This window comes from Triplophysa dalaica, chromosome 24, assembly GCF_015846415.1.
Source record: "Triplophysa dalaica isolate WHDGS20190420 chromosome 24, ASM1584641v1, whole genome shotgun sequence".
Taxonomy (NCBI): Eukaryota; Metazoa; Chordata; class Actinopteri; order Cypriniformes; family Nemacheilidae; genus Triplophysa; species Triplophysa dalaica.
Genome location: NC_079565.1, coordinates 19,458 through 36,243, shown reverse-complemented (window position 1 = coordinate 36,243; position 16,786 = coordinate 19,458). Strand labels below are relative to the sequence as shown.

The window sequence follows — 16,786 nt, the reverse complement described above, 5'->3', positions numbered from 1 at the left end:
AAACACATACAAACTTGCACGCACACACAATTCTGTAGTTACACACAAAGACACACACACACACGCACGTCCTTTCTTGAAACTGACAGCTTCTCTCAGTCATATGTTCAGCAAAGAGAGTGTGTATCTGTGTTTTTACTGTGTGTGCATGTGTGTGTTTGTCAGAGCATTTTCACACTCTTCTCTTGCTAATCACAGATCTAATGGTTGCTATGGTGACGGGCCGGTTTGTTCCAGCTTGTTGTGTTGTACGTCACAGGAAGCAGTGAATCCTTCATAATCTCAGTGTGTGTGTTTGCTCAGACACTCTAGAATGAATAAATGAGTGAATTGTGAATGTGTGTGTGTACTTGTATGTCATTTTTAGAATGTATATGTACAGTGTGCGTTTGTGTATTTTGAGTGTTGGTATATGGTATGATTTCTCTTGCATCACATCTTCGGTGTCAGTGTGGTGAATATATTGTTTTGTGATTTCTGATATTGAAATGCTAATCTTTACCACAAACATTCATCCGTTACTCATCACAGCATACCTCTGATGTTGAAAAACAGTGCTTCAAACATATTTTAAAATTCCCTCTCCTTTACAATATAATCATAAATATGTGTATGTATATATATAAACATTGTGTGTGTGAGTGTGTGTGTTATTCAACAGCAGTAAAAGTCATCAATTTCTTTGTCCTCAAGACATTCAACTCATTTCAATGTCACTTTGTTTTCACTGCTGTTATTCTAACTTCTCAGCATCAAATATCTTCTTCTGTCATCACTCGTCTCTTATGCATGCGCAAAATAACATTTCAACTGATGATTATACAGGTTTGTTGATGTGTTAAATCCATAAGCACTCTACATGCCCCTTAAACGTCTCAATACACACAATCCCTACATTTACAATGTGTATTTTGTGAACAGAAAAAACCCATTCAGTAACGCATCCTCCAAACCCAGAAGTCATGTACAAGGCATTATTATTCAAAACTATAATGTGACATGAAGTCGAATCAAGGCATAGTTTACTCAAAAATGAAAATTCTGTCATTACTTACTCACCATCGATCTGTTTGGTAACTGACATTCTTACAAATATCTTTCTTTGTGTTTATCAGAACAAAGAAATGCATACAGGTTTGGACAAATCTGAGGGTGAGTAAACGAAAACAAAATGTTCATTTAGAAATATCAAATGAGCAAAAATGTCTCTTCTGATAAAGTGATTTGAGTTGATATGAGACATATTCACCAGAAAAGGAAAGAGACACAGCAGTCTAACACTGTCATCTTATGGCTTTTATTTCAGATATTTGCAGCACTTCTATATCCACAATCCTCGCTCTGCACTAACTCCTATACGGTTACATAACTTTCACATAATTTCTCCTTCATCTGAGTCTCCGCCATATATTTTTCTGTGTTATTTCAAACGAGTCCTCCTCATCATAATCTTAATTTAGCTCTTTTTGGTTGTTTTGGTTAATTATAGTAGAAAAGAATATTTAAACACAAATGCATTAATCATATTCTGCATTATTTTCCTGCAGATCAGGGGTTTGAGCATTAGCAGTGTTAGCAGCACAAAAAGCTGTGGGTTCGATTACCAGAGAACATACGATGTGTTCGTAGCAATTTACAAAGGATTCGATTAAATCATCTTACATAATTTTACATGATTCAATTATTCAATGAATGAAGCACACAAAAATGTAGGAGATTTTATAGTAAGTTATAGTAATAATAGTTATAGCCCTAAAACACATCATCATTTATTAGACAATTGACAGCCGTAGTCACTGGCAGTTTGTTGAACATTTGTAGCTGATGAAGTGTCTATCATGTCCTGTTAATCATATCCTTACATCACAGAAGTGCATTAAAGACTTTCTTACATATCTGAAGGGGAGATCTAAAACCCTCCTTTGATGCTGCTGTCAGTCGACCCATTAACAACTTTATTGACTCCTGACAAGAACCCCTGAAAAGCGCAGACGCACGGCGCCACCTGCTGGCCTGAAGCAGCACTGACTGTTGTGAGTGCGCGCGCGTGTGTGTGTACATTAGAAAATCTCTACATAGAGTGTGTTTAAAAAGAAATATAATGCCTGGTACTAATCTTCACACTGATATAAGCACATCAGTAATGAGTTTGGTTAGTCAAATCAAATCTCAAGATATGACTGCAATAAACAATCATCATCTGTTTAACCACTTCATACATTTTATTGTTTATTAGCCACATTTTGTTTCCCTCGAACAAAAGGAAAAACAATTGGAAAGAGAAAACTTTGATGACTTAACATCAACCAAAACTTTCAAATATTTATAAACATGACATCCATCCAATCTTGTCTGTATGGACACAAAACCAATGCAGGTCAATGGGGACCAACAGTTTCCGTTTAACATTTTTCAAAATATCTTAATTTGTGTCCTGCAGAAGAAAGAAAGACATTTAGGTTCAAAATGACAAGAGGGCATGTAATTAATGACAGAATTTTCATTTTGAAGTTGAACTATTCCTTTCATTTCTAACACCAAGAGAAACACAACTTGATATTCCAGGTGTTTTCACTGTAATTCTTTTCATCATCATCATTGTGAGTGCAGCTGGAGGAATACTGTATAACATCCACTCAGAGTACACACATAACACACAAACATTTCACATGACAGATGACAGCATTCTTCAGATTTTGGAATATCATCTTGTCTCATGTTCTTGTCCTCATATGAGTTTGTGTTGTTTTATTTCAACATCTAACCCAGCAAGGCTGTTATCTAAGATCTAACCAGACTTTCAGAGGAATATGAGTGATGGTGATAGCTGTGTGGTCCGTGTATCATCTGATCATTTGATTATTCCATTCAATACAACAAACGGGAAAAGAAAAAAACTGTCGATATTTCGTTTTTTCGTTTTTCTGTATGCACAACTTTTGGGGAAAACTATGTTTTTCTTCTTATTTCATCTTGAAACGGGAAATCCAATAAATACGTAAACCAAAACGAAATAACGACCCAAAATACTGTTTTTTCATTTTGGGGTAATTTCGCACGGACTTCTGCGCGCGCACGATTTGCGCAATGCACAGCCGTTTACCGGGATCGGCTCTCATTAAATCCTTGGTGTTTCCAGTCTGACGTCAGCACGCAACTCTGTTTTTTAGCAAGTTTAACAATCATATGTAGTTTATATGAGTTAGGTTAGGGTTAGTATGTGGGTTAGGGTGAAGTAACAGGGACAAGTGCAATGCGATCTTGCGTAACTCGAAATGGATGCATTTACATTTGCTTCGTTTGTACTTTTCACTCCCGTTAAAAGAGTCACACTGGACATGACGGTGAAAAATATCTCAAAAATATAATATTGGACAATGCCTAACGTTCACATACAATACATTCCAGAGCTTATACAGTCGAAGTTTGTCAGCATTATTGATTTTAATATGTTACATTTTAAGTGAACAGTTAGTCACAGCTTTCTAGCAGCAAAGGTGCAAATCCATACATTACGGTTGTAATTTAGAAGTAATGTGACGCGAAACAGCCCCTCCCCCCGTAACGTCACTCAACCGAATTCATTAGGTTCCTCCAGCAAAAACTACAGTTCTGCTATAGAGTAATTCACAAAAATTGTTCATTTTGTGTTGAAACTGTGAGGTTTTGTGTAGTCATTTGCATTACATTACATCAACTTTAGCTAAATTAACCTATGACCTGACAAATGATTGCAGTCATATGCCTATCTAGTGAATAATTATGCAGATTTTTGTTTGCATTAGGCTACTGTTTTTAGGTAACATGCCAGAGCCTGTACAGGCCCATAATAATGTTGCAGTGTTCCCCAGAGAGCATATGGCCTCTTTTTCCGACATCTCGTGATATGTCACATTATTTATAAACACTTCATGGAATATGAAACATGTACAGCTAAAGACATGTTAATTATTAACTGGTCGATCGCATTCGTGAAGAGCGTGATGCCGCACTAACATAACGCGCATGCGCAAAGCGTGCACGACCAGAAGTCCGTGCGAAATTTCCCCAAAATGAAAAAACTAGTATTTCGGGTCGTTATTTCGGTTCTGGTTGATGTATTTATTGGATTTCCCGTTTAAGATGAAATAAGAAGAAAACCATCGTTTTGAAAAAAAATTGTGCATACAGAAAAACGGAAAAACGAAATATCGACAGGTTTTTTTTCTTTTCCCGTTTGTTGTATTGATTGGAATAATCAAATGATCAGATGATACACGGACCCTGTGTCTATGCTGTCACTACAGTAGATGTGATGGGGGGGCACATTTCACAATAGATTTTTTGCAGCCAGAAATCACAAACTAGTCTCCACCTATATTACTAACTCTACATTAACACCCTAACTAACCCTAACCCAGCCAAATAAACCAAAGCAGCATCAGAAACAGTCACATGATGAGAGAATCCAGCACATCGCGTGCTCTCTCCTGCGCGTTCAGGCTCCCCTCCCGCGTGTCCGCGCTCCCTATGGCTCATGAATATTAACAAGGAATGGATGAAATAGGCCTATCAGAGAACGCAGACAAAAGCGAATGTTATTGAAAGACAGCTCGTGAATATTAAGTTGCAAAGTAAAATGGTGTCAAATTGTTTACTCAGGCTTATTAACCTACATTCGTTTCTACAACATCGCTTAAAATGACAAAATGCATTGATAACTATAGATTATGACGATGAGACATACTTCCGTTTACTAGTGTTCACGGTGAAACTTCAGAGTATTAATAATTTATATCTTAAATAAGGCCCTTGCTAGAACACGTTCAATTCTTTGTTTAAATACACCACAATAGACTTCAACGTATTAGCGAGTCATTCATTAGACGGATGCAGGTTTTACAGACAACGACAAAACAACAACGTCAAACAGAGACAGTGTGCGTTTCTCGAACTGTTAACGAGACGAGTCGACTGACGTGACTGACAACCACATAAGCCATCGAAATGCGTCGGTGGGCGTGGCTTAATCCGTATTCGTTTCCGGGGTCAGCTATGTGGTAAACGTGCGTGAATGTTTGAACTGGTACGTGCCTTGTGTGCGCGGTAAGTTCCTAAAGGTTCAACCTGTCGGGTTTGTGTTGCTGTAGATTCGCTGAGTTCTGTCATTTTGTGTTATTGTTCTATTCAGTTTTCAGTCTGTGTTAAACGCTGTGTTTGTACTTTACTGACCAGAGAGAATATCCGTATATCCGGCTCACTGCTCTTGCAGCTGTCATTAAACATGTAAGTACAAGAACTCTCATTGACAACTTTAGATTCAACGTGTTTAAAGTGAAACAAGCAAAAGGTTTGGAGTTATTATTTGTGAATGCCAATAAAACTTCCTCTCTTTACAGTTCTGTGCTGATGGAGGAAACAGCGGTTCACCTCCGGTTCTGAGCGGCGAGAAACGTTGCGGACAAGCGAGGATCCAGAACCCGCAGCCAAGAGGGTCAGAGTTGAGGATGAGCACGAGGAAGAGGAGAGCGAAGCAAGAGATGAGGATGAGAGGAGAAGGTTGATGAAGAGGAGAAGGGAGATCATTTTGCTGATATGATGAAGCATGGCCTCAGTGAGTCAGATGTTGGCATTCACAAGTTTATCAGCGATCATGAAGGATTCTCTGGCATCTTAAAGGAAAGGTGCGTGCGTGCTGTTCATGTGTGCTATTGAATCCTTGATCATTTGTTAAAGGTTACCTCAGTAAGTCTGTCATGAAGTACTCACCCTTAAGTCGTTCCAAAACCATAAACCTCCGTTCAAGTTGGATCACAGATTAAGATGGTTTGATTGTACGATGGGTTGCTGTCTATGGGGAGTCAGATTGCTCCTCTTGGACCTCATGAAAGTATGGTAGTTTCATGACCGAATGTTCATTCTTTGGCTGAGGGACCCTTAATAAAATGGCGTCTTTCTTTGATTTAGGTACTCAGACTTTGTGGTCCATGAGATTAATAAAGACGGGAAGATTGTTGCTTTGGATGACCTGTCAGTTCCTGCTGATGTTGAGGTAAAATGTGAAATCTGATTGGTGTTTGTAGCTGTATTACAGGGTTTACCTAAAAGTATAACTCATGTGGCTCATTTGTGTTGTAAGAAGTTCCCAACAGCCCTTTTTTTTTTTTTAAAGTGTTATTTATAGAGCACATGGGATGACGTTATTGACCCTGGTTCAGAAGAACTTGCTGTTTCAGTTCTTTTTGAACCAACCGACAGAATGTTTATTAAAATGATAAAAGCAAATGTCTTGAAGTCCAGTTTTGGTAAATCAGATGTGAATGTGTGTGTGACGCAGGAAACGTCCACTGACTGTGATAACATCGACAGTCCCGTCCTAACAGAAGAGCAGAAACAACAGCTGACCGAGCTACAACTCTTCAAAAACAAAGAGGGAAATGTGGCCATTGAGGCAAGTAAAGTTCATCCACAGCATCGTGAAACATGTTGTGTAATGTTGCTATGGATACACATTTTTCACTTCATTGACTTGTTGCTTCATGCTTCTCGTAACATCCTAGCCTTGAGTTTAGCCATGGGGTGTTGTTTACACACAAACAGTAAATGCAGGCTGTTCATTTGTTTTGTGAAACTTTTATTTCTGTGGTAACTTGTGAGAGGAAGGTTAAGATGAGGGAATGTTTCAGGTGCTGGAAGACTCGAAGGAGAAGCGCACTCTCTTGCACAAAGAGGTGAAGACTCTGTTTCCAGGCCTGGAGACCAAAACTGAAGAGAGAGAGGGAAAGAGATTCATCGTGGCCTATCACACAGCTGGAAAGAAAGCTCTGTCAGGTACTGTCCACTGATCCATGAGGCCTTATTATGGGTATTTTTAGTGTCTGTAGCTGCGTCCCAATCCGCATACTGTCCGTTCTAAAAAGTATTCCAAAATAGAATAAGTATGTCACGTAAAACAAGGACATAGTGTCTCCGACATCATCATTGGTTTGTGAAGGGCAATTCTGAAGCTTTAAGTGTCGGGGGGCCTGATGTCGCCATTACGGCCACGCGCAACTCCCGGTTATCGAAATCGAAAATGGGGAAAAAAGGTGGGGCGTAGTTAGATCTGAGAAGCCTGGTTGGTGAAACCACCTGTAACCGCCCTTAATTATGCAGAATTTTAAGGGTTAATATCATCTAAACGGATGAGATTTGAAAAGATTCACCTCACATTTGTTATGAAGGCCAAAAGTAGGTATATAGACCAAAATAATTTTTTGTACCAAGCTGTAAACATGTTTTTTTCCTGCTGTAAAGTTGTGCTCAATGAGATTCCATCTCTAGTGGCCAGTCAATGAATTGCAGTTTAAATCACTTCCGGTTGCTTCATGCCGCTCGGGTCCTAAATTGTACTATCTGAAATGAGTTTTCTCAAAGTACCCAGATGGGCTACTGTTTTTGATTAAAATTCAAAGTGTGAATCCATTGCTGATATTACCCACAACTCACCGCGTTAGGTTTAGTGACACTACACTGCATTAATATAATTAAATAAAAGATCCATCCATCCATCCATTTTCTACCGCTTATCCGGGGCCGGGTCGCGGGATGCCCAGACTTCCCTCTCCCTAACACTTCCTCCAGCTCTTCCGGGGGGACATCGAGGCGTTCGAGACATAGTCCCTCCAGCGTGTCCTAGGTCTTCCCCGGGTCTCCTCCCGGTGGGACATGCCCGGAACACCTTCCCGGGAAGTCGTCCAGGGGGCATCCGAAAAAGATGCCCGAGTCACCTCAGCTGACCCCTCTCGATGTGGAGGAGCAGCGGAACTACTCTGAGCTCCTCCCGAGTGACCGAGCTTCTCACCCTATCTCTAAGGGATCGCCCAGCAACCCTTCGGAGAAAGCTCATTTACTAACCTTCACTAACCCTAACTTGTCCTTTCGGTCATGACCCACAGCTCATAAAATAAAAGATGCTTTGATAAATTATTAATTGTAAGTATATAGCAAACATTACAAACAAAATAATGAATGAATAAATACTTAACTGCAAGGAAGAGCTGTATTTTGATGGTTAAGGATCACAGTGTCGTCTAGACAACAACGGCCACTTCTGTTTTGTGTTAGTATGTCCGAGTGTGTTCATACAGTTTAGGATGTTTAAGATGTTTATACTTTCCCATAAAAAAACAGAAGATACTTAAGGGCACAGTATAAGTAAGTGAGTTGGGACGCAGCATGTGTGCTTGTAAAAGCATGTTAAAAGCATGCTGTACATCAATGTGGGTGCATGGTATAAGCACTTGGATAAAGTTGCATCTTTTAGGTGTGGGTTCTCTTTTACATGTTTAAGTTTGACGTAGGCCGGTTTCTTAAGGTAACAGTTTGAAGGTTTGGCCTCTTTGTTGCCATTTCAGTTTAAAACACAAAATTGCAGGGATATGTAGAGCTACTTTCTTGACATGAGTTGTGCTCTGGCACTGCAGCTGTGTGCGTATGATCTGTACATCAATGTGACCGCAACACATGACGGTGTCTAAACCAGATGCAACGCAAAACATTACCACTAATATTGAATATAGCTGGTCTGGTATCACGTCGGGGCCTTGTGTAGACAAACACTCAAGATAAATTTACATTTACATTTAGTCATTTGGCAGACGCTTTTATCCAAAGCGACTTACAGTGCACTTATTACAGGGACAATCCCCCTGGAGCAACATGGAGTAAAGTGTCTTGCTCAAGGACACACTGGTGGCGGCTGCTGGGATCGAACCAACAACCTTTGATTTACCAGTTCAGTGGTTTAACCCACTAGACCACCATCTCCAAAAAAAAACTGCCTACCTCACGTTCTGCAAGTTATATATCTGAACAAGTCTTATATCTCCTGCTTTACAAACAACTCTCTGCCTCTCACGGCAACACAGCATCCACACACATGTAAACTAGCTGCTTTCTCTCCTTTCTGTTTACAGACGTGATGTAATGACACAAACAGGAAGTCGAATCAATCATTATTATTAGCTTACTGTTGTGAACAGGGTTAGATAAAACACTGATCTTTCTTTGTTTTTACCAAAACACTTTAAAACGAGAGCCCTTTGTTCTTTTCTTTGGTTTGTGTGAACGAATAGGTGACCGAAAGCGTCTGAATAACAGCGTCTGTCCGGAGATGTTTCTGTGATGTCTTTCTGAAGTGCACAAGTGTCATCATATCAATCTGTTGTGATCGCTCTATTGATAGAGAGACCGGTGCGCTGCAGGTGTCTGTTAAACATGCGCTCGGAGCTCATTCATTGATGGATTGCTCTTCAGAATGACCTCTGGTTGTCTGCAGAAGGGTTAGTGTGCATGAGCGTACAAGATGAACACAAGCCGAGATCTCATCTGTTCTTCTTCAGCCTCCTAAAACAGACGCTACTGATTCAGTGTCGCATACGAAATAAAGGTGTCTTGAGCATGACGTTCATCTGAGCATGTAAAGCCTTCAGCTGTGTTTTCTCTCTGGCTCATGTCTTGAGTAACGTTCTTTTGTTCTTCTAAACGCTCCTCTCTTTCTGTGGACAGAGGTCAGAAGCTCAGCAGGTAAGATGTTTCTGTTGCTACGGCACAAACAGACAGAGAATCTATTCATCGGTCAGATTTAGAAGGAAGTTAAGTGAAGAAACGTCATTTTCTAGAAGAGTTGAGAGGATTTTGATTAGCCAGAGTAAAGCGTAGATAGAAAAGATATGTTTTATTTTTCTCTCCACAGTTATATTTATGGGCTTTTAATGCCTTTATTAGGAAGTGACAATGAAGAGCTGTGTAGAGGATACGGGATTTGAACTCGGGGCCGCCGTGAGCGCACTAGCACTGTATTTTGGTACACTTACCATGAGGCTATCAGCACCAACAAGACATGTTTCATTTACAACGTGTACACTAATGCTCAAAACTTGTTCTATATGATCATCGTAAGTGAATAACAGAATGCAGCTGCAGATAAAACGACAGTTTTGAATTCATTCTCTTGTTCAGACGAGACGACAGTTGAAAGTATGAGTGTGTCGTTATATATGGTGTATTGATGTCACCGGTTCAGCTTTAAAACTGGTTCTGTTTTTTTTTTTTAGTGCTCGTGTTTGAAATTGAAGGCATTATTCAGGAATGTTTAATCTTAAGGCATTGAAATCTCTCGTCATGAAATGACTCTTGACTTTAATGTTTTTCTTTCATTTGTCCTGTCATAGCCCCCCGAAAACATTCCTGGCCAAAGAATCGTGGAAGTTTTCTGCCATTTTGTGCTCTATAAAGAGAACAAGGACACCATGGATGCCATCAACGTCCTGTCCAAGTTCCTCAGGTAAGTCTTTTATGCAAGTAAATGTCTGCTGATGAAAGTAGAGGGTGTCAGTGGTCTGAGTGTTGAATGCTAACGTGTGTAAACTGATTCAAGTTCTGACTGTTTTCATCCTGTTGTTCTTCTAAGGGTCCGACCCAACATGTTCTCGTACATGGGCACTAAGACAAGCGGGCCGTCACGGTGCAGGAGATCGCAGTTCTGAAGTGAGTTAATCCACCTCTGTGCTTCTCTCTCTCTCTCCTCAAGTCAAGAATGTTTTGGTGAAAAAAGATTTTTGACTGTGATCTCGACAGGATCAGCGCTGAACGATTAGCTCATCTGAACAAGTGCCTCATGAATCTGAAGCTGGGAAATTTCTGCTACAAGAATCGTCCATTAAAACTGGGAGAACTGCAGGGAAATCACTTCACTGTCATTCTGAGGTGCGTCTGTTGTAAACCTGCTGCTCTTCAATTCATATACTATGTAATTTTGTGATGACACTTTGTCAAAACCAGTAAGGATTTGCTGAAATGGTTAGATACTGTATGGGCAAAACAAGCTGTTCATTGGTCCAGCCAGCATAACCACATTGTACTTGCTCACTTTAAGCCATAGTTCATCCAAAAGAGTGTTGTAGTCAAATTGATGCGCTCGTAAAATGGTGACGTAAGGAATACCGTTTCTGGGTCCAAGCATCTATTCATTTCAAGCAGGGCTACAGCTTAGCTGCATTTCATTAGCTCTGTACTTGTACTCTGCATAATGACAATAAAGTTGAATCTTATCTAATATAAACCACTGTTTATGAGCACTGTTTACTCACAATGCATATTATAAAGCAATAAGTCCCAAGAACCAGTGGGTTAAAGTGCATTTAATAATGTTGTAAACCCTAACCCACTGTAACCCACTGCTTCGTGGGGCTTATTGATTTAATAAAACTGTTATTCAAAATGCGTAGCAAGGTTTCATAAAATAAAGTAAATTCAATGATATTTAGGCTAAGTGATGCGCTCGGTCGTTATATAGCGGTGTATTTTAATACGGGTTAGAACTCCGCTAAACCAACCAGAATCAAGGACCGTTTAAAACTGACCGTTTTATAAAGCAAAACTTGTATTTACTCAAAGTATACACTACAGTCACCAGGCTTACTTAATCTCCAACATCAATTTTTGAATAAATGATGAAAAATAAATCGCTGACTGGCGATGTGAGATTTCATTATGAAAATAGGGATAGGATTGCGGTTTTCCAATAGTTTTACATTACGTTATGAGCATATATTAGCATAGGGTTATGGTTGCATTTAGCATCTTCTTGAGCGTTTGGGCCCGGAAACAGTATATGACCTACTATATATGGTGGTGTGTGACATCAGGCTTAAGAAGCCCATACTCTTTGAGCAAGTACAAACACTAAGGCACTGAAATGACTTATTTCTGGTGTTTTATCACCCAACATTGCTCCTGCGAATGCAGAAACCTCTGAATACACAAGATGTGCATACTCTGACAACTTTGTCAACAAAACCATACTTGCAGCAAGTTTTGAAATGTCAAATTGTTGTCAAATTGCGTGCTCATATTTGTGAAAACCATTCGCAACGATCAACATAGAAGTTTAAAGTGTACCTTTGTTTGATCTCTTCTTATCGATCTATCCTGTTTGTGTCGCAAAATGATAGACAACTTTTATACACGCATACATGAAAAGTAGAGTTTAGGTTTCTTGCCACATTGGTTCACTGGGAGACTCACTGGAGTTTATACTCCTTAAACACAAGCATCTTACATTTAACTTGTGGATGAACGCCAGGGTCATCCGAGGGATTGCATATAGTCAAATACGCATGTATAATATCATATGGTATTTATGCTAACTTTTCTGGTATATTGTTTTGTTTCCAGCGCTGACAAATAATTGTTGATGTGCTTCTCATTATAATAATGTAAATACCTGGATCAGTAACAAAAATTATTAACTGTGACGACTATCGCATTGCTAACCCACACCTTGTAATACTGTATTTTCAATACCTGGAGTAATAAATGTAAGTCTCTTAAATATTTCGCACATTATAATATTTGACAATTTCTTAAAATCTGAAATGGTGCTTATGTCAGTTTATTTTCATTAATTTACAATGCATAGAGAATATCTTGCAATAATACCATCTTTGTTTTATTCATCTCTATTTATTATTATTTCCTTTTAATTATTATAAAGTTAAGTTAAGAGTTGAGTCACAGGTAGCTTTTAAGAAATTCAGATCCTGGGATTGGAAGAACATTCATGATGACTGTGGCAAATTGCCTTGGTCGATTCATTTGCTCAATGTCCCTGGAGGATCAAGACCAAAATCCAAATGCAGTCGAGAGACCGAGACAAGAAAGAGCCCTTCGCCAACACTGATCCTCTCATCCTCACGCCATCCCAAATAACTGACACAGTCTTCACGCTTATACACTTTGAAACATGGATGTCTCACAATGACAGACACAAACAATGAGATGTTTAAATTTGCTTCTGTGGTTTGTCGTCTAAAAGTCTTTGGATTATTGTGTATATGACATGTTAGAGTAATGGCTTTATTGTAATATGAGTGAAGCTTGTGTGGTCTGATCTGATGAATGTGTGAGAAGTGTGTCCTATCCCCACAGGAACGTCACGGGCTCACAGGAGCAGGTGGAGTGTGCCATGACCTCATTGAGGGACACAGGCTTTATCAACTACTACGGCATGCAGCGCTTTGGGACCACGGCCATCCCCACGTATCAGATCGGCAGGTGAGAATGCAGCCGATCGCCACTAAACATGGACGTGCGTCACATGCAACAAGAGTAACGGTTTGATGTCTGCTATCTTTCACAGGGCAATATTACAGAACAACTGGAAGGAGGTGGTGGATCTCATCCTGAAACCTCGTCCTGGAGGTCAGACTCATCACAAGCGCCATTTTGCAACATAACCCCTCAATTAAGCATTTCAAGTCGTGTGTTGTTTCCGACACATTCTAGCTGTCATTTTTCCAAGATGATGACATAACATGTGGGTGTAACTTGCTGAAACTCCACCTGTAAACTCTTCTGGGGCATCACACGTTAAAATGATGATATTGAATATATGGAGTTTAATGAAGTTGGTGTATAAATGTCTCCTGGATGTCCAGCGGAGAAAGGTTATCTGGTGAAGTGCAGAGAAGAGTGGGCACGTTCTCAGGACCCAGAAGCTGCTCTGAAGAAACTTCCGGTCAAACGGTGTGTAGAGGGTCAGTTACTGAGGGGACTGGTGATGTACGGCACTAACAACTTCATCACAGCGTTTGGACTAGTGAGGAGACAAATCTTACACACACACACACAACCGAATGTCTCTCTGTTCTACTCCCTCATTCTCTCTTTCTTCATCTGTTTGTCTTTCAGATCCCTCGTAACAACCGCTTGATGTACATCCACAGTTATCAGAGTTACGTGTGGAACTCGATGGTCAGCAAACGTGTGGAAGAGTTCGGTCTGAAGGCAGTAGGGGGAGATTTGATACTCAAGGGGGGTTAGTGTGTGTCACAGTGTGTCGGCGCTGTGCTGTTTTCATGATTGTGTCAGCTGCACATGAAGTGTGTGTGTCAGATGTACTTGAAGTGTGTTGCGTTGTTTCAGGCAGCGCTTACGTGTTGTCAGATGATGAAGCTGAGAAACGCTCTATTCATGATGTGGTGATGCCACTCCCCGGGTTTGATGTCATCTACCCCACTCACAGCGGTCAGTGGTTTTCATCTGTCCACTTTCACCTTAAATGTGACTTTATTTTGAAATCTTTGAATTCTGAGCAACGTCCCACAAAGACAGCGAAACTCCTTGTGTGTGTCTTGAAACTGCATTTAGAAGTTAGTGAGCAGTTGCATTATGGGAAATCTTGGATTGTTTCTCAGTAGTAGGTTTTCTTTGGCCTGTTTACAGTTGAAATTTATTTTAGAATGTGTTTGACAGTGGGTCAGTGCTACAGAGAGATGCTGAGCGCTGATAATCTGGACATCAGTAACATGAGACACAAAGTTCGTGATTATTCTCTCGCCGGCGCTTACAGAAGAGTGGTCATACGGCCCAGTGACGTCCGCTGGTAAATAACAGCTTCGTTCATCTGTGCTCGGTCTTCAGCAATGACACAACTGATCTCAGTTTTTGAGGCATACCTACTTTACTTCTTATTACTTTTCCACATGTCTGTCTCTCTCTCTTTCTTTCTTCCAAGGGAGTTGATTCATTATGACGATCCACGCGTGCCTCTCGTTCACACAGATGTGGAGAAACTAGAAAACAGACCGGCTCCAGTTTACCTGAAAGGTCTGCTGCATCTCTATCATTGAATCGATGTGTCTGCTGTGTGTGTCCTCGGCTCATGATTGTGTGTTCTTGTATACAGAGGGGAAATATCGAGTGCTTAAGATGGAGTTTTCACTGCCTTCCTCTACGTATGCCACCATGGCCATCAGAGAGGTTCTGAAGATGGACACCAGCATAAAAAATCAGACTCGGCTCAACACCACCTGGTTTAATTGACCAATCACATTGACCCTCTGCCACATTTGCGTGTATATATTATTTCTTCTCCACATGTCTTTGATGAGCTAAAAATGAACCGTTGCTTTGTATAAACGACTGAAAATAAAATGAACCGTAGGAGGTGCTCTGTCTATGATTTGATTTATTTTTCTTTGGTGACACATGACTTTGTATTTAAAGTCACAGCGGAGGCAGAACAGTAATGATGACGTCACCATGAGCTTGTCATTGTGTTTGAGAAACACCCATCAGCTCTTGAATTGCTTGTAGCTGTGAAGGAAAATTTCTGATTCCGCCCACATTCAGCCTATAGTGGCTTTATCAGCGCAATTTAAACTCTCTAAACGTTTTGAGCGGTTGGTTAAAAGCAAGACGTTATCGTATTGAAGAGAAAATTGCGTATTTATAGTCTAATGGTTTACAGTAAAATAGTGGAAATTGTTTTAAAACTAGTTGCAGCTCTTTAGGAGCTGTGATTTTGCGCTTAAACAGTGTATGGAGGTGGAGGTAGGTCATGTTTGATGCTACTTATTATTAGACAAGATTTCTGCAATTAACACATTTAATTTTTTATTCGCATGATTATGTTGTGGTGTAATGTTTTTGTTGTATAAATATTCTATTAACTGCAGATCTTAATCCGTCGAACAACGCGTGTGCATATGTTTTTTTATTGAGATCAGAAACGTTATGGTTTGGGTTTTTATCAGATTGTGCATTTATGTTGTTCAAGGAACGTCATGAGATCACATTTAGTAGGTGAAGTAACCATAAGTTGTGCATTTACATGTTAGAAGCAAAAGTCTGCTCAACACTTTGTTTTTCGTTGTAAATGAGCTTGTTTTGTTTATTTCATCTGCTCATTGATTGATTGCTAAAGTTTTGTCGTAATCTTCCGGCGGTTACTGTGAACTATAGTCATTTGATATTTTGAGTTTGTTGCTACAGCACATTACAGTTTTTACAGTTCTTGCACTTAGCGCTGTAGGACACGACGGTCATTCAGGCTTTTGTTTTGCTCATCGTGAAGGTGTGTTCAGTGACCGTAAGCTTAACTGTCCGCTTTCTCTGGTAATAAAGGAGAAACCATTAGATGCATAAGCATTCATGTTATGAAAACAACATGTTTTAACAGGACAAAACGATATTATTTGTGTTTTCTTGTTATTAAGATTTCTTCCTGCATTTTCAAAACTGAAAATCTTTACCGTCTTTGTTGACAGGGACGCTTTCATGATTTCTGCCGGATGCCACTCGACTCGATCCCTCATGTTTACCAATGAGATCAAGATCAAGCAGGTTAGACCCGCATGTTTTCCAGGTGAGACTGCACAGTCTGGTGAGGAGCTTGTCATGTAGTTCTGCACTGTTGTGTAGTGTTTTTTTATGCAATGTTTTGTGGTGCACCGACTTCAGAACTAAGTCATAACTCTTGCCCGAAACTCCATCGCAGAACATGACAAACCGTTAGAAACGAGCGCAGATGACCCATAACCATTTTTATTTTTGCTTTTTGTTATTTGGCTTCATGCAAAGCAAAAACGTGCATTAACAACAGCGTGTTCATTTATATATGCCTACCTTTTGCTGTTATTTTAATCAGTGTTGGAAGAAGCATACATACAGTATAAATACGGTAAACAGGCTACAGTACATACTGTTGCGATACAAGAAAATCTTTCGTTTTAAAAAGCCAATGTCACATTTTGAAGTAGTTATTTTATTATATAAGACAAAAATATATCCACTTTTGTGAATGTGAAAATTGTATATATTAAGAATTATATGCGTAGCCATAACTGTAAATATTATGTTTTGATCACATTCAGCTAAAGTAACAAACTAGGTTTGTGTCTACTTAAAAACACTGCTGTAAGTGATCTAACATAAAATATATTTCTGTAATCTGTATGTATGTGATATTAACGAATATACA

General features: G+C 39.7%; 1 protein-coding gene across 1 annotated transcript; it reads left to right on the top strand.

Moving 5' to 3' along the window:
• Positions 1-5,389: 5,389 nt before the first annotated feature.
• pus7 (pseudouridine synthase 7) lies at positions 5,390-14,974 on the top strand (the record flags this gene model as incomplete). The annotated part of the gene is given in 19 exon segments (XM_056740657.1): positions 5,390-5,539; positions 5,542-5,663; positions 5,947-6,031; positions 6,317-6,430; positions 6,666-6,810; positions 9,529-9,546; positions 10,194-10,231; positions 10,233-10,306; positions 10,433-10,464; positions 10,467-10,509; positions 10,600-10,728; positions 12,952-13,077; positions 13,163-13,224; positions 13,461-13,621; positions 13,714-13,840; positions 13,948-14,049; positions 14,278-14,407; positions 14,540-14,631; positions 14,711-14,974. Coding segments are annotated over 19 exon segments (1,887 nt in total), but the record flags the coding sequence as incomplete, so codon positions are not given.
• Between the last annotated feature and the right edge of the window lie 1,812 nt (positions 14,975-16,786).